The sequence below is a fragment of the Sorex fumeus genome, unplaced genomic scaffold, assembly GCF_029834395.1.
Source record: "Sorex fumeus unplaced genomic scaffold, SorFum_2.1 ptg000014l, whole genome shotgun sequence".
Taxonomy (NCBI): Eukaryota; Metazoa; Chordata; class Mammalia; order Eulipotyphla; family Soricidae; genus Sorex; species Sorex fumeus.
In genome coordinates, this window is record NW_026606071.1 from 27,654,820 (window position 1) to 27,680,685 (window position 25,866).

The 25,866-nt window shown below is 38.8% G+C and overlaps 1 protein-coding gene across 3 annotated transcripts in view; it reads left to right on the plus strand.

The window, feature by feature from the left end:
- UNC80 (unc-80 homolog, NALCN channel complex subunit) overlaps positions 1-25,866 on the plus strand; it is a 255,397-nt gene that overhangs the window by 212,035 nt on the left and 17,496 nt on the right. For all 3 annotated transcript variants that reach the window (XM_056111839.1, XM_056111840.1, XM_056111841.1), the window contains exons 48-58: positions 476-568; positions 1,827-1,862; positions 2,354-2,572; positions 13,732-13,932; positions 16,664-16,787; positions 17,737-17,862; positions 19,079-19,202; positions 19,926-20,132; positions 21,535-21,719; positions 22,349-22,514; positions 24,474-24,653. In XM_056111839.1, coding sequence (XP_055967814.1) covers positions 476-568; positions 1,827-1,862; positions 2,354-2,572; positions 13,732-13,932; positions 16,664-16,787; positions 17,737-17,862; positions 19,079-19,202; positions 19,926-20,132; positions 21,535-21,719; positions 22,349-22,514; positions 24,474-24,653 — 1,661 coding nt within the window. The remainder of the gene's footprint in view (positions 1-475; positions 569-1,826; positions 1,863-2,353; positions 2,573-13,731; positions 13,933-16,663; positions 16,788-17,736; positions 17,863-19,078; positions 19,203-19,925; positions 20,133-21,534; positions 21,720-22,348; positions 22,515-24,473; positions 24,654-25,866) is intronic.

Genomic DNA, 25,866 nt, shown 5'->3' on the forward strand with positions numbered 1-25,866 from the left:
ATCCTTGGGCATAATCTTGAATAGAAGTAATCTTTTACTCTTTGACAGTTTCTCAGAAAAATAATGTTTGGTTATGGTGTAGGTGGTGAAAATGGTATGTAAACCCTTACCTTTCACTGTTTGTCTAGAACAGTTATTTCCTGGTACCTGTAACAGTTGGGAAAATGAGCTCTCAACTCTCCATCACTTCAGACCAAGAAATGTCTAGCTGAAATAGTAATCTTTTGTTACTGAGAACCAAGAAGTAGAACTTAAGTCATGTTAAACTCATAGTCCTCTGGGAGTCAAAGTTTTCTTTTAAAATGCTTCTCAGAATAGAGAGCAAAAGAGTGCAACAGAAAAGATTAACATTGGATATATGTCTGTTTTAAGACTAAAAGTCACTTAAAACTTATATGAGCTTCTATAAATTGAGGACTTCCTAAGTGTTTCCACTGAGGTTATTTTTTTTCTGGTCTTTCTATTGTTGTCACAGGCCCATGACAGCACCACAGATGAGCAGGTGTGACCAGGGTCACAAAGGGACCACAGCAGCCAATCACACCATATCTTCTGGGGTGAATACCAGGTCAGTTACTTGTCTTTTAGGAACTCTCGATTTTAATCAATACAATATAAATCTCAACTGTGGGGAATGAAAGGAATCCTGAAAAGAGTTAATACTGAGTATGAAAAACTTCAAGGAAAAGAGAAGATAAGAGTTTATATATATATATATATATATATATATATATATGTATATATATATATATATATCTCAAGACTTTTGAAATGGCCAAGGAGAAATCCAAGCTACCTTCATAATTTGGCAGTTGTGTTGGTTGTTTGCATGAACATGCAAGATGTTTTCTGCCTCCTGGGTAGTCTTTGAACTATTCCATTCTTGCTTCACTTATCTCCAAGTAGAAGGCAATGAAACACTAATAATCAGGAGGTGGTTTCTCATTCCAACAGCAGTTATGCAGAGGCAACTTTTTTTATCATCTGGAATAATTTTCCACAGACATCTCACTCAAATTTTGACTTAGATTTTTAATGACATTTTCATGGTTGTTGACTTAATTTCTTCCCTATTTTGGTATAACTGGAGCGATAGCACAGTGGTAGGGCGTTCGCCTTACAAGCGGCCAACATGGCCGACCCGAGTTCGATTCCTCCGCCCCTCTCGGAGAGCCCGGCAAGCTACCGAGAGTATTCGATATGCCAGACACAGTAACAACAAAGTCTCCAATGGAGACGTTACTGGGCCCGCTCGAGCAAATCGACGATCAACGGGAGGGCCTTTACCTTTGGTATAACTAAATACACTGGTTCATAAGTTAACGTTTTACCTATTTCATTTTGTATGTTTAGTTAACCTCTAAATACTCTAATGTATACATATGTACACACAATTTAATTCACCTCTTCCCCCCAAAAAAAGATTTAAGTTAGGAAAAATCCCAAATCTGCTCAGGAGAAAGTTTTCTTTACCAAATATGCAGAACTTAGCAGGGAAATGAAATATCTTATAGTCTTTAAGACACATTGTTATGTAACATTATTTACATGAAATTAAAACCCTGATCACATGTCTTTTGCATATTAAAAATCAAAGAAATTTTATGGTGATGAAACAGTATTCATAGCAGCTATCAATTCAACACAGATAGTAACCAAATGGGAAATACAGATTTTATATATTAGGCTTAGTGTGTGTGCATTTGTGGACTTTTAATAATGTGAAGTTTAAAGGGCTTTTTGTAGGGAAAAAGTCTTTAAGAAATGCCACTGAGGTGTTGAGTTCCTGCTCTCATAATTATCCAGGCTATTTTTCTCACTCTCAGGTACCAGGAACAAGGTGCCAAACTGCACTTTATCAGGTACAGTAATACGAGCCCTCATTTCATACTATAGTTCTTGACATCTTTTGATGATTGCTTTTTGTGTTGGGTCATAAATTACTTAGAGTTCATTTAATCATCCCACAGCATATTGTTTCTAGGTAAATACTCAGGAAATGGCTTATATAAAGCTACTGCAACTTGGAATCTGGTATCTTCTAGGTTAAAAGACTTTGTTATATTGAAGAAACATTACATTATAACATTATTTAAGTCTCAGGTGCACGCCATTGCAAATCACTGGATATATGCTACAGAAGTTCATGAATGAAAATCCAATTCTAGGATGATGAATTTCCTTTGTCCTTCAAAGATGAGGCTTTCCTAGATCCTATCCTCCTCATTCATTAACTTACATTATGTACAATATAAGAAATCATTTTTTCCTTTAATCTTTGTTCTCTTCCCCCTCAATATTAGTGCACCCACTCCTTTTTAGACTTCCAGTTAAACCTCGTGTCATTCCCCAGGGAAAACCTTCACTTACTAGAGGAAGGGCAGGGCCTTCCTAGAGAGGAACTTGATGAGCGAATTGCTCGGGAGGAGTTCAGAAGACCCCGGGAGTCTCTGCTGAACATTTGCACCGAATTCTACAAGCACTGTGGACCAAGGCTGAAGATCTTGCAAAATCTTGCTGGGGAACCTCGGGTCACTGCCCTAGAGTTGCTGGATGTGAAGTCACACATGAGGTACATGCCTTACTCTCCCAGCCCTTGAATGTCATGTAGAATCTGTGTCTGGGGGCTGGGGATCCCTGGGATGAAAGCTGGGGTTACTTGCATTAATTTTTTTCCTGTGATTTGTATGCATATTGTCCAGAGCCCTCTAGGGAAAATACTCAAAAAGATCTTGAAGCAATAGTAATAGTGCGTATGGAGCTTGTTCTGCTTGCAGTCAAACCACATTTGATCCCAGGCAGTTCATATGGTTTCTTAGTCTGCCAAGAGTGATATCTGAGCACAGAGCCAGGAGTAAGTCTGAGCACCACCAGATGTGGCCCAAAAACAAACAAACCAAAAAGGTTTTGATTTTGTTCTCTATTATACTGATAAGTAATAAATGATTTGTCCAACTCAAAAAAAAATAGATCTTGATGTAAACAACAGAAAATGTTCATAAGGACCAAAGTGCAGTCTCTAGATTTGCTCCCTTTTTTAAAATGACAGTGACAGGAAGCTTGAAGTCTTAGGAAAAAAATCCTTCTTCCAGGTACTGTTTACTATCATGATTCTAGTTTGTTACAATAATTCAGTGTTTCCCTTCCATTATTTTACATGGAAAGGGCACAGCTGCTTTCTGCCCCAGTGTTTATTCTGCTCCTATGCCATCTGAGTGCTCACTGAATCCCACAGAGAAGTGAGCAGTTTTAGCCCTGAGCCAAATTTTGCTTGGGTCTGAAGTCTGCTTTACACAAGTTATACACAATTGTCTTCCTGTGCTTTGAAAAAAGTCTCCTGATAAAATTCTTGCTCTGAGTGTATCTAGTGTCCTTTAAGGACTTTTCCCCTTGGAGTCTTGGTAAAGCTCCAGGCTTGTCTTGCTGTGTGCTCTGATTTCCTCCTTCCCAGGGAGATGCCATGTCACTTGTTATTCAGAGCCTAGAAGCTGTCTTCAGATTCTTAAAAGAAATGGGATTCCTGAGGATCTTGTAGTCAGATTTGGATTCATTTCTTTTGTTGGTGTTCTCCTCACTGTGGTGGAGAGGGATCTCCCAAGTAGTGTTCAGGACACTTAGGGGTCTCTGCCAGTGATTCTCAGTCAACCCATCGGGTAGTTTAGTGCAAGGGACAGTGGTCCTCTGGATCTGTAGTGCCAGAGATTACAGGGACTTTCTGAAAGTACTGGAAGATCTCCAGGGCCATACTCTGTAGTCTTGGTGTTCTCCTGGGCTACACCCTGCCATATTCAAGATTCATGTGAGGTGAGGAATTGAGCCAGGATCAGTTGCATGCAAGGCATGTCCTTTAACCCCTGTCCTCTCTTTAACACCGACCCCTTGTAACAACTAGTGTTTTTTTTTCTTTTTTACATATTTTGTTTAAAACCTGAAAGCAAAATATTGTAGGTGAAAAAAATATTAGCTTGAAAATTTTAGTCTCTTTGTAAAGTTAGTGTTAAGTTCTAGAAATTCAGAAATAACATTGTGGGCCAGAGTGATAGAACAGCGGGTAAGGCACTTGCCTTGCTCACAGCCGACCCAAGTTTGATCCCCAGCATCCATGAGAGTTTCTCAAGTCTGCCAGGAATGATTCCTGAGTAAAGAGTCAAGAGAACCCCTGAGCATCATCAAGGTGGCCCCCAAACAAAACACAAACAAATAAATTACAATTTGGTGAGAACTTCATAAACTTCATTTATGGATTCTTGCATTTTTTTCTTAAAATAACTTAGAAAATTGACAGGTTTTAAATGAGGGAAAAAGAGAGATCAGAAATATGCAGAGAACACAGGCCCTATATAATTGCACATTTTCTAGGCCTTTGTATGTTCATGCTCCCGTTAGTGCGGGAATAGGGAATTTATTCACATTGAGAATTTCAGTTCTTCCACTGGGAAAGGGTAGAAAACTTTGACGTGTTAAAATCTTTGCTTTATAAAAGGGGATGCCAAGATCACCCTTGACTCCAGTGTTTAGAGAGGAGAAGGACAGAGAAGGAAAGAGATCAAGTGAGGAAGAAGAGAACTGGAAGTAATGGCTGAACAGGCATCAGGGCTTCAGTTATCTCACTGATATGAGTGGTATAGTCATATATCCAAAACACAGAATTAACAAAATTGAGAACATGAGATCTAAGGGGCAACCACTGAAACTTTGTAATGTGTCTGTCAAGTTGACAGGTGGGGAAAGGTGGGGATTGGGTTGGGAAGGGAATATGGGAACACTGGAGGAGGACATTTGATACTAATGTTGAAATATTATATGTCTAAAACTCAAATATCAATAACTTTATAAATCACAGTTCTTTAATAACAATTTTTTTAAAAAAGATCTTCATTGTAAGTGTGACCTCTAAATACGAACAGTCATAGCAGAAGATTGTTACTGTAGCAGGCCAGAGCTCATTCAGTTGTTTGTTTGTTTGTTTTTTGCTTTCTTTTTTTTTTGGTAGGGTGGGGAGTCAGGGGTTCAGTACTCAGTGATCACTTGTAACTGTTCTTGGGACTATATGCAGTATCAGGGAGAGAACCCAGGTCATTTGCATGCAAAGTAAGCACCCTGCCTGCTGCACTATCACTCCCACCCTCATTCAGTTATCATAACAACTATCATACCAACTTGCCATTCACAGAGTCAGAGGTTCAGTGTCAGTAGCCATTTATGACAGAAAGGAGAAAGATGAGAGAGGGAGAGAGATAGGAAGCAGGGGGAGAGGGGAAGGAAGAGCAAATTGTGAGGTTTGAAGGTAAAAGGGGGGAAGGATGGGGATGGGGTGAGGGACAAGAGATCTTGATCTTAGGATAAACATTGTCCTATATGGTGGATGGAAGCACTCACTCTGCTGATGGGTGTGATGTTAGAATGTGCATGAAAAATACAATTAACACTATTATAAATCCCAGTGCCTCAGTAGAATGGTAAAAAAAAAATCTTATAGCTTGACCATTTGTATCTACATTCAAGGCATTTGGAGGGAAGATCATGACTCAGACAGGACTAACACTCTCCCTAGAGGTCAAATCTTCTTGGTCATATGAGCTATAGTTATAAATGGTTTGATAGAACTGGCATAGATCTAGACTTCATAAATACTAATGCTAATGAGAGTAATTAAAATTCTATCCTTGACACTAGGGATATAGAATAAAGAACTGGTCCTCAACATCCCCATAGTTAAGTACATATAAAGAAGCACATATAAGAAAAAATGTATTCAGTATTTCAAATACATTATATTATTGATATTCATGTTTCAATCATTTGACAAGGACTTAAGGCAACTTAGAAAATTATATAACACTAGGGCTGGAGAGATAGCACAGCGGATAGGGTGTTTGCCTTGCACACGGCCAACCCGAGTTCGATTCCCAGCATCCCATATGGTCCCCTGAGCACCGCCAGGAGTAACTCCTGAGTGCAGAGCCAGGAGTAACCCTGTGCATCGCCAGGTGTGACCCAAAAAGCAAAAAAAAAAAAAAAAAAAAAAAAGAAAATTTTATAACACAAAGTAATAATATACAAATTAGAAGTCATAACAATATCAAAAGTTAGCAAGCTTGGAACTGGAGCAATAATTCAAAGGACTAAGCACATACTTTGCATGCAGGAGCCTCGGATTTGATGCCTGAACCTCATGTTTTTCTAGATACCACCAAAATCAACCACAGAGCCAGGAGTAGCTGCAAAGCACAACCAGATAGGACTCCCCCACCCCCATCATTATGGCATAATATGTTAATGACAATTTTTTGTTTGGGGCCACATCCAGCGATGCTCAGGAGTTATTCCTGGGTCTCCACTCATAAATTATTCCTGGAGATGGCCAAAGTATCATATAAAATGCCAGGGATCTAACTCAGGTTGGCCACATGCAAGACAACTACCTTACTGTTGTACTATTGCTCTGACCCTTATTTTTGACAATATTGTAGCACTTTAGCACTGTTGATTTTAACATATGTAATGTACTTGAACTAGTTACTTATCTTCAATAAAAATCACTGCCATAAATAAAATGAAATATTACTTTTTAAAAATAGTAAGGATGGGGATGAGCATTTCTTATTTATCAGTATATTTTTAGCAACCGAGGTCTTTATGATTCCACATGCACTTTACAATTGAGTGCTCAAAGTCCTAGAAGAACCGTTGTCTGAATTTAGACAGGGATAGAGTTGAATCTTTATAGTAGTTTCAGTAGGATGGTCATTTTAGCAATATTGATTCTTCCAATCCGTGGAATGTTTTTCTATTACCTAAGTTCTTCTTCCGTGTCTTAAGTGTTTTATTTTATTTTTTATTTATTTATTTATTTATTGAATCACCGTGGGAAAGGTTACAAAGCTTTCAGGTTTAGGTCTCAGTCATGCAAATATCAAACACATTTCCCTTTACCAATACTCATTTTTTACCATGAAGAACCCCAATAAAACCCCACCCCCCCACCCCTCCCAGTCCCTGTGGGGCAGATGAATTCTAGTTAACACTCTATCTGCCCTGATTAGATTCACTGTTTCAATAAAAGATTCACCACTATTATTTAGAGTTTACCCCCCCCCCAAATCAGACAAGCTGAAAAAGCATTGTGAAGTGATTTGCTTTCTACAGCTGGGTTCAAGAATTAAATGTTGGTTTTGGATTTCTGCTATTTTACTTATTGACCCTGGAAGTATTTCTACTGAAAGTCAGATAGTTAAGAAATTGGTTTCTGTGCTCTGGAGTCGTGGCCGTGCTGGAGAGCCGCTAGTGGGGGGCAACTGGTGACCTCGGTAGGGTGTGAAGGACGGACCGGAACACCCCCCTTCCCATGAGGTTTTAGTCGCCCCCACTCCCCCGGCTCATACCTGCTGTCCACAAGGCTCCCATGTGGCCGCCATCTTTCTTTCCAGAGGGAGAAGGGCGGAAGGGACCAACACCCTTTCCCCTCCGGGCAGACATGATGGCCTGGATTAACGCATAGTCCTTTCACTTTTCTGCTCCAAGCTGCTGGGTTCTGCATTAAGTCCTTGTGCTTCTGGGGCTGTGGCCGTGTTGGAGAGCTGCTCATAGGGGCAACTGGTGACCTCGGTAGGGCGTGAAGGACGGACCGGAACGCCCCCCTTCCCATGAGGTTTTAGTCGCCCCCACATCCCCGACTTATCCCTGCTGTCCACAAGGCTCCCATGTGGCTGCCATCTTTCTTTCCAGAGAGTAGAGGGCGAATGGGGCAACACCCTTTCCCCTCCAGCAGACTTGATGGCCTGGATTAATGCATAGTCCGTTCACTTTTCTGCTCCAAGCTGCTGGGTTCTGCATTAAATCCTTGTGTTTCTGGGGCTGTGGCCGTGCTGGAGAGTCGCTCGTGGGGGGCAACTGGTGGCCTCGGTAGGGCGTGAAGGACAGACCGGAACGCCCCCCTTCCCATGAGGTTTTAGTTGCCCCCACACCCCCGGCTCATACCTGCTGTCCACAAGGCCCCCATGTGGCCGCCACACTTCTTTCCAGAGAAGAGAGGGCGAATGAGGCAACACCCTTTCCCCTCCGGACAGACATGATGGCCTGGATTAACGCATAGCCCGTTCACTTTTCTGCTCCAAGCTGCTGGGTTATGCATTAAGTCCTTGTGTTTCTGGGGCTGTGGCTGTGCTCCAAACTTAACTATGATTTTCAGAGAGAAACGTTGGGTGGTTTACTTCCCATGGTTCACTTTGTATATAGAGAGATGTCGCGCGGCCGCATAAGCGGCCGCACAGTTTTGAGGAAAAGTCCTAGTTCCCGCATACTCGAGCTGTGCTTGTAGAGGCTTCTGGTCACCGGGGTTCCATCAGGGGGAGGCGGGATGTGGTACCTACCCCATCTGGGACTTCCCGATGATCTCAGCTCTTTTTGGAACCTGTTTTTTTTTTCCCTTCGGGATCTGTGGATCCCACCCTCCACGTAGTCCTTCTCTTCGGCTGAATGCTGTAAAGATGGCCCGTGTCTTAAGTGTTTTAAAGTATTCATGGCAGTAGGTTTTCTCAAAAGCTTTGATTAAAAACTCGTAAACCCATCTGAACTTTTATTCCTGGGGAGATTCTTTTTTAAAATTTTTATTAATGAGAAATCATGAGGTACAGTTGTAGACTTACACATTTTTGTGCTTGGGTTTCAATTATACAATGATCAAATACCCATCCCTCCACCAGTGCCCATTTCCCACCACCATGGATCCCAGTATCCCTCCCACCCCCCATCTCCCTCATCCCACCCTACCTCTGTTGCAGAGCATTCCCTTTTGTTCTCTCTCTCTTATTGGGTGTTGTGGTTTGCAAAAGAGGAAATGGGTGACAATCATGTTTGGTCTATAGTCTACTTTCAGCATGCTTCTCCCATCCTGGGAGGATCCTCCCAACACCCTTTATTTGGTGTTCCCTTCTTTATCTGGCTGGGGAGATTCTTAATTGCTGTTTCAATTTCTTTGTTTGTCATTAGGCTGTTCAGGCTTTCTACTTTATCTTCATTCAGTTTTGAGAGATTTTATGTTTCAAGGAATCTGTTCATATCTTCTAAATTCTCCAGCTTAACAGAATAGTGTTGTTCATAGCAAGCTCTCTGGGCTATTGTGGATAATGTTACTACAGACATCAAGATTTCAATATTTTTTGAATTATTCTTTTCATGTTATTCAGGTAAATGCCTGCATTCGGTATTACTGGGTCATATAATACTTTAATTCTTAAATTTTTTAAGACATTTTGATATTGCTTTCTATAGATGCTACACACTTTATATTTTCATCAATAATGTATGAGAGTTCCTTTTGCTCCACACCCTAATATATGTCTTTCCCAGTCTTTTTGATACAGAGTAGATGTGGAGTGAGTCTCACTGTGGCTTTGATTTACACTTACCTAACATTAAATAGATTTGAGCATTTTTTCACATGCTTGTTAACAATGTTTATGTCTTCTTTTGCAGAAGCATACATTCAGGTCTCCTCTCCATTTATTGATTGTGTAATTTGTTGTTGTTTTTGAATTGTATAATTTTTGTTATATTTTGTATGTTTTCCCATATTTGATTATTATATATGAATATCTACTCAGTCTTTTGTATTTTTTCTGTGTAAGTACTGTTTTTACATCTGAAGGAACTAGAACAAGAAAGAATAATACAACCAAAAGCCAGTGGAATAAATGAAATAAGAAAAATTAGAGCAAAAATAAATAGAATCCTGAAAGGAAATACAAAGATTAATAAAAGCATTAACTGATTCTTTAAAAAGATAAAATTGACAGACTTATATAGTCCCACTAAGAAAGCAAAGAAGGAAAACTCTGATAAATAGAATTGTGAATGAGATATATGAAAATACAACAAATGCTACAGAAATACAAAGAAAGATAGGAGACTGCTATGCATATCTATATCCAAGGAAATCTGACAACTAAAGTAAGTAACTCAATTCTTGGAACCATACAACCTCTCAAGACTGACATAGAAAGATAGAGATAGCTTGAATAGAACAACAACAAATACAGAAACAAAAATAATAATCAAAAGGTCTCTTTAAGAACAGAAACCCCAGATAAGATGGATTAAATAATGAGTTTTACCAAACTTGAAAAGATTTAATATCCTTCTTATTATACTTTTCCAAAAAAAAATCAGAGAAAGTATGCTCCATGCATACTCATGACTCAAGACAGTAAGCCTAAAAAGAACAGCTACAACAGAGCTATGAAAGCTATCTGAAAAAAAAATCTCGAAAGCAACAGTTCTAAGGATGCACACTAAAATGAAGAGATCAATTAAAAGAACATCAACAAAGACAGGAAGTATGGCATAAAATTTGAGAAAAGTTCAAAAAGAACTCATGGTGGTAAAAAATATAAGTAAAAAATGCTCAATAGCAGAACTGAAGAAACTGAAAAATCAAATCAGTGACTTTAAAGATAAATATAAAACATCTATAGATGTTCTGAAAGAGTACTAAAGATAAAAGAATTTATTTCACCATAGAAACGTTGCTGAATTAAAGCATCAATTCCTTATACTAATATATAAAGACTGTCAGAATCAGATGTCTCTCTTCCTTTCATATAACACTGAACTCAGTCCCCAATTTCTTCTAACTCACCGACACTGGCCTTCTATAAACATTCCAAACTAGTTCCTCTTTAGGATAAATTTACTTGTTTTTCTTTTTCTTCCTAGTATTCCCTATCCTAATTTCTTTCATATCCATTCAATTAACATTTTAAACATCCCAGAACATTTTAAAAATTATCTAGCTTTCTGAACTCAATCCTGGGGATTCTTGTTCATTAGCTCTTAGGGCCTGAGACATATTTTTATTTTTTATTTTGAGATACATTTGTTAAAAAGGACTCAATCTGTGGTCCACATGTGGATAAAATGGGGTATAGTCTCTTTTAACTTAGAGAGTCTATGAACTAAGATTATCCTCAGGGCTTTACCAAGGCAAATTTGCTTTTTAAAAAAATAGAATTTTTTTTTCTGATGTCATTTTTCCTTGAAACCTCTTCCTCCTCAGTAACAGTCCTCAAAATGTTCAGTATACAGCCCTTTCCTAAAGATGTCATGCACATGTGCTAAGAAATATTCACCTCTTTACTCTCTCTTTCCATCATTGCCCTACCCTGTATTCTACTTCCTAAGGTACTTTGGATGCCTTGCTAGATAAATGCTGACTCAAGCCAGAGATTCAAATCATGGGTGCTAGGGGTTTAATTGCTCCACTTAAGAAATTGTTTTGAAAAGAGATCTCTCCCATATGTGTGATGAAAAAAAGAACATAGTAAGGGAACAACAAATAGTCAAAGTTATTGAAATTCAAAATTTTGTCTATAGAACTGATCTTACAAAGGGTGAGGAGTTGGGAGGAGTTTTTAGGACACCAGAGGTGAAAATATTATCTGGTGATGGGTATGGTTTAATTATTGTATACATGAAAAATATGATCAACAGTATAGTAAATCCCAATATCATTTAAATAGCTTTTGCATTTCCAATGCCTGCATTCATCTGGGGAACATAAAGTAACAAAATAGGAGACTAACACCCAAGAGTAGCCAAGATTAGTACCAAGAGGTTTGCTCCATGGCTTGGAGGTCAGCCACACATGCTAGGGGAAGAGGCAGCTCAGATAGAGAAAGGAGCACTAAATAAAGGGTGTTTGGAGGATCTTCCCAGGATGAGGGATAAAAATGGAAACAGATTTTGGTAGCCATTTAAAACCCACTTCACAGAGCAGGATAGACACAGAAAGGGAACATAAAGCAACAAAATGGGAGATTAACACCCAGGAGTGGCCGAGATTAGCATCAGGAATTTTTCTCCATGACTTGGAGGCCAGCCACACATGCTAGGGGAAAAGGGAGCTCAGACAGAGAAGGGAGCACCAAATAAAGGGTGTTGGGAGGATCCTCCCAGGATGGGAGAAGCATGCTGAAAGTAGGCTATAGACCAAACATGATTGCCACTCAATGCCTCTTTTGCAAACCACAACACCAAAAGGAGAGAGAGGACAAAAGGGAATGCCCTGCCACAGAGGCAGGGTGGGATGGGGGGAGGGGTTTGGGGATGATAGGGGGTGGGAGGGATACTGGGACCCATGGTGGTGGAAAATGGGCACTGAGGGAGGGATAGTGGAGGGATGGGTATTTAATCATTGTATAACTGAAACCCTAGCAGAAAAATTTATAAGCCTACAAGTGTACCTCATGGTGCTTCACTAATAAAAATTAAAAAAAAAAAGAATTTCCAATGCCATAATGACCATGGGCACTAAGGCCACTATGATAGAAATTTTGAACATGTATTTTATAATATAACTTGTTCTGGAAAAAAATTATGCTCCTATCATAAGACATAGACACAAGATAATTACACACAAAAGTATATGTTGTCTTATAATATCTTCTATACATTATGCTTTTTCTTCTTTTAATGAGTATATTTAATGGTAGTGCATTGCAAGCTTTTAAATCTATCTTAAAAATACATTTAATTGGCTATTGCCACTCAGTACCTCAATTGCAAACCACAACACCCAAAAGGAGAGGGAGAAAAAAAGGGGCCTGCCACAGAGGCTGGATGGGATTGGGGGGATGGAAGAGTGGTAGGAGGGATATTGGGATCATTGGTAGTGGAGAATGTGCACTGGTGAAAGGATGGGTACTCAATCATTGTATAACTGAAACCCAAGCACAAAAAATTGTAAATCTACAACTGTACCTCATGGTGTTTCACTAATAGAATTTTTTTTAAAAAAAAGATGTATTTATTTGTATCTAGACAATAAGATACAAATATCTTATTATCTTATCTTATTGCATCCCACCCACACGGCAGAACTTGGCAAGCTACCCGTGGCATACTCAATATGCCAAAAACAGTAACAATGTTGGTCCTCATTCCCCTGGCCCTGAAAGAGCCCCCAGTATGCCATTGGGCTACACTAGCATGTGACAGGGACAAATGGAGACGTTATTGGCACCTGTTCGAGCGAATCATTGAACAACAGGGTGATAGTGATAGTAATAGTGATTTATTTGTATTATTTGGAAATTGGTAGTACACATCTTTTTCTAAAGATTATTTAATTAGTCAATTACTACATTTACCATTTTCCAAATTAGACTTGTTGGTTCAACTCCCTTAATTTCTTGTACTTAGAACATAGAAACTTAAAACCTATGTCTGGTGACTGAGGACCTGGGATAAACTTGGAGGAAGCACTCTCCTTTTGGCAGCCCTTGTTGGGGAAGTTGAAAGCAGAGGCCCTGAAGGCAAAGCCACCCAGACAGTCCAACTACATTTACTCTATAGGCAACGTTAGCAGAGACAGGAAGATCCATGTATAAGACAAAAGGGTGGAGGGAGGAGAGGGAGGAAGGGAGGAGGAATCTTTGTGGAAGAGAAATGAAAATGAGTTTGAAAAACAGTGGGTACCCATCCTTATAGTAATGTCTAGCTATGTTTGGCATTCCCTTAAACTCTGCATTTTAGTTTCCTCATTAGATGCATAACTTCTAGCACAGTTCATGAATCTCATTTAATATCCCCGTGCAGGTGTCATTGTGTTTGACTGGACCAAGGAGAACTAAGAGTGAAGGGTCTGGGGAAGAATGGTCTTTGCATGACTCTGGGTAAGAAAATTCCCTTGATGGCATTCTTTGCTTATTCTTTTCTAAAATCTGTTTTTAGGTTGGCAGAAATAGCACACTCCCTTTTGAAGCTTGCACCATATGATACTCAGACGATGGAGAGCCGAGGGCTCCGGCGCTACATCATGGAGATGCTCCCCATTACCGACTGGACAGCTGAAGCAGTGAGGCCAGCCCTTATCCTCATTTTAAAGAGGCTGGACAGAATGTTCAACAAGATTCATAAGATGCCTACTTTGAGGTGAGGAGGTCTCCAAGTCAGTTGCTAATATTGTAAGGCTCCAGGTTAGGGGTCTTTATATTTTAAGATGGATCAGTTTTGGAGTTGAATGAATATATGTACATATATGTGTATACATATATAATGAGGGTTATACTTTGAAATTTTAGAATTTAAAAATTTTAAATAATTTTAAAAAATTATTTTTTAAAAATATAATTTTGGAGGCTAGGGATGTATCTCAATAGTGAAACATATAATTAGCATGTGTGAGACTCTAGATTTGATCCCTCACACTTACATACAAATATATGTATGCAATAATCTTTTAAAAGCTATTTACTTATTAACTATTGTCATCCTTATTTGATACAAGTAAGAAATGCTCAGAGTGAACTTTACCTTCTTTTAATATAAATCAGAATATTCCTTACATATAAAATAACTGAGAGGCAAATTTTTTTTAAAAAAGTGACAAAAATACTGTATTCAATGTAGTATTTAAAGTAATAATAATCATACATAATCCAGCAAATAATAACAATTTATCAGCCAAGATGCAGCAAAAAAATCAAAACACCAAGATTGATATCAGGAAATAGGTCATTTTCAATTAAAGTGATACTAAGTGAGCATTATTATCCACTTGATCTCCACTCTGTGAGCCTATATATGCACTGGAAATGTTCCTAAGGACAGTGACTTCTTAATCAATCTAGCTGGAGATTTAAGACAAGTTTGGAAATCAGTGATTATAGTGAGTAGATAATGCAACCTTCAAGTACCAATAAACTCACTAACTTAGAAATTCCAAATTGCATTTTACGCCCTTTAATAAAATAAACTATACAGCCAACTCCCAAATCAACGAAATTCTTCTCAAGAACATTTATCGCTTTATCAATTTGTTAGACTTTTTCCAGAGTTTGGTCTGTGCTCTTATTAGCACAGACACCAGGACTTACTGGAATTATATATATATACATATATGTATATATATAATTTATATATATACATATATGTATATATATAATTGTATAGGATGAGTATTATGTTCTAATAATTGATGGCCTTTACATTATCTCAGGATTATCTATTTAAGTAGCATAGAACTACTTATCATTAAAGTGCCCTACAAAAATGAGTATTTGTAGTATTGCAGAAGACCAAAACCTTTTAAATATTTCAAAAGTGTATCAAAATTAATCCTGTTTATGAAATAACTGTATCTAACGATGTTAAATACCTCAATAGGTTGATTCCTTTGTCTCAACATATTATAAAAACATAACATTTCATAAAATAGATCAGTAGATTTCTGAATCAGTATATAGACTTGTTCAGTTGTAGACAGTTTCTTGGAATGATGCTGTGAATTTGGCAGTGCCTTAATTTCTTCAGCTGGTCAGAATTCACATGAGAAATATGACTGAACATGAGTATGACACTTGTGCTTCAGGAACCTCAGTCTATCCTCATTTATGAACATCTCCATTTACCATTGCAAGAATTTCATTTTAGTAGAAAATATAAAGTTAAAAATCATTACTAAATATTTTTTTTAAAAAGAACAAATGTGGATTAAACTTAAGTTTCATTGAAATAGAAAAAAAAATATTACTACGAGGCTGGAGATAGGGCATTTGCTTTGCACGCGGCCGACCTGGGTTCGATTCCCAGCATCCCATATGGTCCCCCTGCACCGCCAGGAGTAATTCCTGAGTGCAGAGCCAAGAGTAACCCCTGTGCATTGCCGGGTGTGACCCAAAAAGCAAAAAAAATAAATCATTTAGGAAAAGTGTTATCAGTAGTACCCAATCTGTTTATTCAGGGGCCATGGGTATGACTCTTTTGGGATCTGATACAGACTGATAAACTTTTATTACAGAAGAGTCTATGTTCATACTTTCATTTTATATACCACCAGAGAACATAGCACAAAATATTTTTTGTTAGGAATCCAGGAAAGAACATTTTTTAAGTAAACCTTTTCTTTTAATGTGATTTTTCAGAGAGGGATTAAGTCATGCCACTCCAATCTGTGGTAGCACTACAGTACTGTCCTCCGTTGTTCATCAGTTTTTTCGAGTGGACACTAGTAACGTCTCCATAGTGAGACTTGTTACTGTTTTTGGCATATCGAATACACCATAGGGAGTTTGCCAGTCTCTGCCCTGCAGGTGGAATACTCTTAGCAGCTTGCCGGGTTCTCAAAGTGGGGCAGAGGAACTGAACCTGGGTCGGCCGTGTGCAAGGCAGATGTCCTACCCGCTGTGCTATCGCTCCAGCCCCAATCTGTGGTAGTGAGTGGAAAAGCTAATGAGATAGGCTAGAGTCTGATAAATAGATTTCAGCAGTGTAGCCTGGAATCAGATAGGTTCTATTGAGATCAGATAACCCCCTGCTAGGTTTAAAATAGGATAAAATAGTAGTCTTATCCCATCCCTCATGATAAAACCAGGGAACTTGAAATGCAACCCATTCATCATCTCTGTTTTTTCTTCAATAGATTTTGTGTCATTAGTCCAGTGGGGCAGGAGTTTCTCTGCTACGTTTTCAGTATCTTCTTTCCTTCCCAGTGTGCTCTGTACTTTTGGAACAACATGGGTAAACTTCATCCCGTGTAAAGCGTTTTGTTGTCTCGAATATCCACCCTGACTTAAATGGTGTCAGAATCACTGTCTCATTCACTTGTTTCAGACTGTCTCCAGAAGGGAGCCAAGCTGCTAATGGCTCCTATATTGTATTCCAGGCGACAGGTTGAGTGGGAGCCTGCCAGCAATTTGATTGAAGGGGTTTGTTTGACACTTCAGAGGCAGCCAATCATATCCTTCCTGCCTCACCTTAGGTCACTGATCAATGTCTGTGTCAATCTGGTGAGTAGCCAAGTGGCGATCTTATGAAACTTTGCGAAAGTTAACTCTGCTATTGATTTCTCTGAATTGAAGATTTACAGGTCAACCACTTTGTGCCCCTCTCTGCCCACAAAAACAGACGGCTCAGGTGACACTGAACAAAGTGAGGTACATTTCAAGGTGGTGCGTGGGGAGATACAGGGGCCCATCCCTTCACAGATGGGCTTTTCGTGTGCTGCTTCCCACGCACTACTTTGACAATTCACCTCTTTAAGTTGCGCTGAGAGTTGAGGGCTGCCAGTTGGAGAGTGGGGTGGTGGAGACAGTACAATTGGCTCAAAGTTGAGGCTGGGATGGGGAAGTTTAAAACGCAAAGAGAATGATTTTTCTTCTTATTTTTTTTTAAAGTGCAAAATGACACTATGAGTCGGCCAGTCTAGGATTTATGTGAAGAAAAATATATATCACTTAAGTAATATCTAGAGTCTGGTCCTGACAAGGTTTTGTACAATGTGAAACCATATTAGAGCATTTCATTAAACAGGATCTGCTGCTTAACCAATTGAGCAATAGATCTGTAGCTGGAATGCCTAGTGCAAATAGAGCTGTTGCCATCATCATTGTTCTCAGTATTTGCTCCATCCGAGAGTGTTGACTGCATTCCTCTGAGTCCTCAAGTAAGTATGTTCAGTCTCCTGATTAGAATAGTTTTTGGCTCATCTCTCATTATTTACATAGTTAGCTATAAACAGCATTCTACAAAACCTTGGCTGAATCCAGTGTAATGTTTGATCTGACTCCAGACATTACATGCCTTCTGAAGAAGGCAATGAGAAGAGATTGAAAATAACATGCCCAACCTTCAAATTATTATTCTTACCATCATCATTATTATTAATGAGACTCCCTTACTATGGTTGCATGAAATTGCAATAGTCAAGGCTGGTCATGTGCTCTGTTTGTATTTCAGGTGATGGGAGTGGTAGGACCTTCCAGTGTTGCTGATGGATTACCCCTTCTTCATCTCAGCCCTTATCTCTCACCACCTCTGCCCTTCAGCACAGCTGTTGTCCGGCTTGTAGCATTGCAGATACAGGTGTGACTGCCTTACCTGTTTGTCACGCTCATTAAGTTGCTGGTGGAGGCACCAGATCATGGTGTTCTCTTTATTTTCTGCAAAGGCTGGGCAAAATCTGTGAAACAAAAGTGTTAATATCTCCAAACTTGTTGTACAGGTTTGGAGCTTCAGTCCTGAGCTTGGCCCTAAGTTGTGCTTCTGTAATTCTTCTTGAGATCTCAAAAATAGCAGAGTCATTTAGTCTTGCCACAAACTTAAGTATTTCTTCAGTCATTTAAAATGTGTGCAAATCCATAGGTAAATAATGGTTCACTGATAATCAGCTCACAATTTGTCAATAAAAAGGCCATAATACTCAAAGTTTGCTTTTAAAATATTTGCGCAAAGAATTATAATACAAGATTCTTTGAAATATTATTGTTTTATAATATCTCAATTTTCTTTAACAATTGTGAGCCGAATATTTTGAGTAACCTTTTTAAAGTTCTCCCTGTTGTTTTGCTTCTTAAAATTAAAGTGATCATTCCCAAGGCAAAATGTATGAAATGCCTATTCTTCTGTCTATTTCTGTGTACCACCAGATTTTGGACAGTGATAAACCATGAGAAAGTTCTGTGATTAATGGCCAAGTATGTAATTGATGTAAATACATGACAGATTCATCCATTATCTAACAACCAAGCTTGATGGTCCATTCTCCAGGAAGTGGGTAGATGACAGAAAAATGATTAAGAACGGCTATGGGTACAGAAGGAACATAAGGACATCTCTAAAGTGCCATATTTTAATAATCTGTGAGAAAAGATCATTTCTTTCTTTCTATATTGCTTATTACTCTCTGGTTTGGAGAAGGCCTTATGCTGGGATCAAAGGACTTTTAAAAACCTTCCCAAATGGAGCAGGTAGAAATTTTTCATTTTATTACTTTTATTTTGTCTCTTGTATATTTATTGGTGGAGATGCGGCTAATTGTGTATCAGATCATGAGTGTTATCCTGTTTCACTTAATATTCAAGATCTTGCTGTCTTTTAGGTATATAGCTCTCAATTATGTCAAGCAAATGGTAAAGTATCAGTTCTGAGTGACTCTCGTATGTTGCACAGATGACAACTGAAATCAGAGTTTGCAGGAGCAGCCAGCAGGGAGCCGCCGTCTCCATCATACTCTAATAAAACAAACATTGCAAATTGGTCTGGGGTCAATTAATCTTTTCTTTCTATTATTACTGCACAGGCCTTAAAAGAAGATTTTCCTTTAAGCCATGTGATCTCCCCGTTCACCAATCAAGAGCGAAGGGAGGGGATGCTTTTAAATCTACTCATCCCATTTGTGCTCACAGTAGGATCTGGAAGCAAAGGTCTGATTAATTTAACTAAAGGAAATTAATTATGATTGTCATATTTTCTGAAATGTCAGGCTATTATTTCTTTTTTCTTTTCCCATAAAGTCTATCACTAAAATTCATCTGAATGACATAAGCAAAGTTACCTTAGGAAATAGAGTTGTTTTTTATTTCAGATTAGCAACCTGAATCAAGTATGTTTTTTTTCCTCTACTCTTTTAGATAATCTATTCTATTTAAAATCACTTCAGTACAAAAAATAAACCAAAGAAACATATTGTTTCAATCAATTAAATAGTACAAATTGATGGATAATTTGATAAGACTTGACAGGTGAATGTATAAACCCACTGTCACTAGGTTTAACATAAATCCTGCCCTGTCATTAAATACCAATATATTTTTATCCTTTTTGCTTTCCGGGGGTGCACTTTTAGGGAAAGTTTTACCTCAAACATAAAGAGAGTGTATTATGAGTATTTGAACAGACAGAAAGAAAGGAAATTGAAATGGTAAGATTTGACTAAAAGCATGAAGCTTTGGGTGTCAACTATGGAGAAAGCTCCCGGTTCCAGGAACACTTTCTGTCCAGAGAAGCTGTACTTGGTGAGATCACCACATAGCTAGGGTGTTCTGTTTGGAATTGGAAAGAGAGCTGAATTTTTCTGTATGAAAAGTGGAAAGTCTGCCCTGTGACTCTTCCTTCCGCTTCTCTCTTCAAAACTCTGCCCCCCTCAGATAGTCCCTGGCTGGAGCAACCTGAGGTGCAGCTGTTGCTGCAGACCGTCATTAATGTGCTTCTGCCACCCCGGATCATCAGCACGTCCAGGAGTAAGAATTTCATGTTGGAGAGTTCTCCTGCCCACTGCTCCACCCCCGGGGATGCAGGGAAAGACCTGCGGAGGGAAGGGCTAGCAGAGTCCACTAGCCAAGCAGCATATCTGGGTGGGTATTTTCCCTCCTCTCCCCCTTCTTTCTACATAGGCACCTGTGCATGGGTGTACATATATGCACATGTACATATATGCACGTATATATGTACATATATATGTGCATAATTATTTGGTTTTGTTATATTTCAATGAAAAACAATTTTAAAGGATTTTTTTAATCTCTTAAGTATTTTAAAAGAATTTGACTTAGAAATTATGCAAAGAAGTTTTTGAGCAAGGAAAAAGCACTAGCCTTACAAATGAATGTACTGGTCTTGTGCAGTAAACAGATGCCAAAAAATGAAGTACATTCATAGCTGTGATCTCTAAATCACTTTGGCTGTTTTTACAAAAATATCTGGTTATATGGTAGGGCACCTCTAGCATCTGCATCCCTGCTGCAGTTCAAGATTGCTCATGAGGTCATCATTGGTAGCTACCATTATATCTAGAGTCAGCCCAGTGTACAAAGAGTGTGCACTGTACAGCTTACAAGACTTATGTAAGGCAAATGGTGGCCATGGTATTATGCAGTCCACATCCTCCGCAACAAGATATGTTGTCCTTTCAAGATCACATGACCTAAACTTATTGTTTTTCTCCAATTACATTGTCATCTCTCTTTTTTTGTTTCTTCGCAAATTTATTAAAAGTAAGCAAAAAACAGTAGCATGTACATGTGCGCACACACACACACACACACATACACACACACAGGGTCCAATTTGTCTAATAGACCTGATGTGCAATGGTGGAGGGCAGAGTGCAAGGTGTTTTTTGGTTGGTTTGTTTTTATCTGTAAACATATACTCAAACACATTTGCTGACAACCTGCAGTAAACAATTTAGGGTGGGTTTGGGAAGGGAGCAAGGAAGAGGAAGGACTTAATTTTGGCTATTTTGTGCATTCCTGAAAGGCTTAATTTTACTTTTAATAGCAATATAGTACTCTTACTTAAAGAAAAACATTTAAAATACCCATGTTTTAGCCTAGGAGGTAGGTAATAAAACTGACATTACCATACAGCACTATGAAAAAACTTCTAGAAATTAAAATATGAGCCAAATCTCCCCCATATTTTTAACACATTTCCCTTTCAAGTCAATGAAACCCTGTTTCCATGACTATTTTTCCAAAGAGTCGTTATAAGCATTTAGCAAAGGTGTATTGTCCTGATATCAACACACGTCACCCAGAATCACTGGAAAAAATAGAAAAAGGTGAGAAGATTAGCCATGTCTCCACGCCTCTGGATGCGGGTTTTGGAGGGGTGGGCAATTGGGCATGTGTGATTTAACATAAATTTCTAGGTTTAACATAAATCCTGCCCTGTCATTAAATACCAATATATTTTTATCCTTTTTGCTCTGAAGCATGACATGCAGACTCACTTTTCTCTTTTCCCACTGCGAAGCACTGAAGGTGATTCTCGTCTGCTTTGAGAGGCAGCTGGGAAGCCAGTGGTACTGGCTGAGCCTCCAGGTGAAGGAGATGGCGCTGAGGAAGGTGGGAGGCCTGGCCCTGTGGGACTTCCTGGACTTCATCGTGCGGACCCGAATACCCATATTTGTGCTCTTACGCCCTTTCATCCAGTGCAAGGTGGGGTGTGAGCTTCTCCTCCAGGAAATAGTAGACACCAGGATTGTACTGCTTGCCATAAGTCACAAGCAGCAAGAATGCTGGAGGGATGCCCTTGAGCTAGTTAATAGGAACTATTACTGACATCCTTGGTGACCAAAAAAAAAAAAAAATAGCCTAAACCAATAACCCAGAAGATACCATTTTGTGTTAGAAGGACCTTGACCATAAGACCTTTAGTTACCTATACAACTTTGCCCTCTCTCGCTTAGTATTGCCCCATCCTTCCCCCCTCCCAAATAAAGATTGACTTAAAGGGATAATCTAGAGAAGGTTCTCATGGCTTCAGTGACATGTGTGAGTTATTACTTTGATGACACAGTTAAAAGAACAGTTCAAATGTTTGTTCATGTGTTGAGATTCTTTTATTCTTTCCTTGCTTTAATTTCATGGAACAGTGATTCAAAGCAATGTACTGATGAGTGCTCTTCCTTCATTAAGTGATGTACTAAGATGTCATCGTTACTTTATTTGATAGATGTGTACCTTTTTGAATTCTCACAACTGACAATGAGTTTGCTATACCTTACAGAGAGGTTCATTTCACAGCAGGACAAATCGACGACCTGTGAATCATGCTTTCCTTTCAGCTTCTCGCCCAGCCAGCAGAGAATCATGAAGAACTCTCTGCCCGGCAACACATCGCAGACCAGCTGGAGCGACGCTTCATACCTCGCCCTCTCTGTAAGAGCTCCCTCATCGCTGAGTTCAACAGTGAGCTAAAAATTCTGAAAGAGGCAGTTCACAGTGGATCAGGTGAGGATGGATGAGGTGTTTAGAATTTATTTTCTTTCACTAGTAGAACTCACAGCCTACAAAGAATGCCTCTAACCTAGTTGATGCTCCTTTTGGAACTGTATATGATAAATTAGTCACATTCGTACATTCGTAAATTTCACCATGTCATAAATAACAACACAAAACAGCGATCACAAGTTACCCGAAGAATGTTATTTTACCTTCTTTCTAAACAGTTTTTTACTCTTTCGTTTCTTCTTTTTTTCTTTTTGTTTTGTTTTGACTTTTGGGGTCATATTTTGCTATGCTCAAAGATTATTCTTGGATCTGTGCTCAGGATCAAATCTGGGTAGGCCAAATGCAAGGAAAGAGCTTTACCTGCTATACTATCTCTCTAGCCCCAAATATTCATTCTGTAATTAAGTTCTCTCTCACATATGTACCTAGGGAGAAAAGTCTTTAAATTCTAATTTCATTTTCTCTTAAAAAGAACAGAAGCTGGAGCTATAGCTCCAGGGGGTAGGGCGTTTGCCTTGCACACAGTTGATCCTGGTTTGATCCCCAACATCCCATATGGTTCCTTGAGCACCACCAGGAGTAATTCCTGAGTAATTCCTGTGCATCACTGGGTGTGACCCAAAAAAGAAAAATAAAAAAAAAATAGAATAGAAATAAAATAATAAAATAAAAAAAAAAGACCAGGAGGTGAGGCACAGAATTTAGAGTCTAGCTCCATTTGCAGTAGTGTGTGGTTCCCTTGAACACTGAGCTGGTTGTGGGACATAAAGGAGGAAGGAAGGAAAGAAAGGAAGGAAGGAAGTGAGAGAGAAAGGAAGGGAGGAAAAAAGAGGAGGAAAGGAGACTCATTAGCATAAAAAATTAAGACAGTGAAGATGCTTAAAACCTGTTCTAGCTGAGTGATTGTAAAGTCTATCTTTTCACAAATTGGCTAGACGGTTGAATTAGAGTTTGTAAGCTGGGAGTTTTGTTTCCTCTGCATTAATCAAAATATTTTCTTTGCAGTACATTGTTTATTATTTCAACTGAGGAAAGAAATTAGTAAGAGAGGACAATAAATCATTACCTACCATTAGAGGGCAGTCATTACCCATAAGTAGACAATAATTGTATCTATATGTGGTAGTAGGAAGAGGGGTTCAGACTTCCTACAACTTTTATTATTTGCAAAGTTATATTGAAGACAAATCAATGACAAATACAATCTTAATGAAATCTGTACAATGTCAAATATTCTGCTTTGTAATAAAATAATATGACATCATATTTATAAGTGTAATTTCCAAAAAAGAAAAATGGGGAGCATGCTTCAATTATGTAATTTGATTTTAGTGTGAGTTTCCCATTAGATAGAATTATTTCTATATGCTTGTGTCAGGTGAGATATATTTCTCAATAAAATATGTGAAGGTGGATGGCACAGTTGAACTGGATATTAGTTTTTTATTCTAACCACCAGTCTTGGAAAATGAAATCAAATAGTGATAAAGGAGAAGAAATGTCTAAACATTTTAGATTCTTCAAGATGTTACGTTCCTACAAGGAAACAGTTTTATTCTGTATCAGCAGCAGCCAATTCTTTTTTATTCTTTAAACTTTCTCATTTTTTGTTTTCCTTTGTCTAAAAGATCATTTATGGGGCCGGTGAAATAGTACTGTATATAGGGCATGTGCCTTCTACCCCCCCGACCCAAGTTTGATCCCCAGCATCCCATATGGTTCCCCAAACTCGCCAAGAGTGGTTCCTGAGTGCAGAGCCAGAAGTAACCCCTGAGCATTGCCAGATGTGGCCCCAAAACCAAAGAGACAAAACAAACAAAAGATCATTTATTGGCGACGCACTATTTAACTCTCTTTTCTAGAAGAGGCAGCTGGGAAGAGGTCAGGAAGGCATCCATATCAAATATTTGTTCTTTCAAGATTCTTACCATGGCTTCCTTCTCGCCTCTTGACCTGCAGCCTATCAAGGGAAGACGTCCATCAGTACCGTGGGTACCTCCACTTCTGCTTACCGCCTGAGCCTGGCCACCATGTCCCGCTCCAATACGGGCACCGGCACTGTCTGGGAGCAGGACAGTGAACCCTCCCAGCAAGCTTCACAGGACACCCTGAGCCGGACCGATGAGGAAGATGAGGAAAGTAGGTCACCCTGCAAAATCAGGGGTAGGGGGATGGCGGGGTCAGAGGATATCATTTCTTTCTTTTTTATTTTTTTCCTTTTCGAGTCACACCCAGTGATGCATAGGGGTTACTCCTGGCTCATATACTCAGGAATTACTGCTGGCGGTGCTCAAGGGACCATATGGGATGCTGGCAATCGAACCTGGATCGGCCGCTTGTTAAGGCAAACGCCCTACCTGCTGTGCTATCGCTCCAGCCCCTATCACTTCATTCTTGGGAAGAAAGTTTGACCTATTATTTTTATTTTATTTATTTATTTACCATTTCTGATCTACTGGTCGTTTGTAGGGTAGAGTGGAGGCATACTCACTGTGCTCAGGGTTTATTCCTGGCACTGTACTTAGGAATCACTCCTGGCTGTAGAGGGAATTGAACTTGGGTTGACCATGTACAGGCAAATGACTTAACCCCTGAACTTTATTACTGGCCCTTCCCTTGTCACTTTTACAGAAATGATTCACAATGAAGTTGTGATTGATTTCACGATTCCCATTTCTGTTCTTTAAATTCCTTTATATCTTTAGTCATTTGAAAGGAATTCGAGCAAAATGTGCATCTTTAGTGACCCCTAAATAAAAGTAAAGTAAAGGCCTAAATATTCTTGTTTATATAACTCCCATTGAAATTGCAATTAAGGAACTAAAGAAAATTTTATTTCCTTTCTCCTAACATCTTGCTGAGTTCATCAGCACTTTGATGACCCTATCGAGCAAGGAAAAGTGAGCAGTGCTCTCCTGGAACCACAAATGTCTTTCTGTCAGCTAACCAGCTATAATGGAACAAACAAATGATTTTAAAGGACCACAACTGAAATTTGAGTTGAATGTTTCTAATCACTAGGGAGCCAAAGAGTTTATAGCACCCATACTTGAGATTTGATCATTGGAAATTAGGAGAAATACAGTGAGGAAGAGATTTCATATGTACGACTTATCGGTAGACATTTAATAGTGAATGTTAAATGTTTTTACTAAACACTTCTCATTTAATGGGGTTTTTTAGTTGCTTATTTTCTTATTGTGTTTTTAAAATGCTCTGTTATCTAATGCATGGCAAATTGTACTGTCAGTGCCTAAGAATGATAACAAAATCAAGTTCCTTATTCAGCAAAAAACATTAGCTCACTTAGAATAAGTGTAGAACTTAATGTTCATATAAATTTGAATGTAAT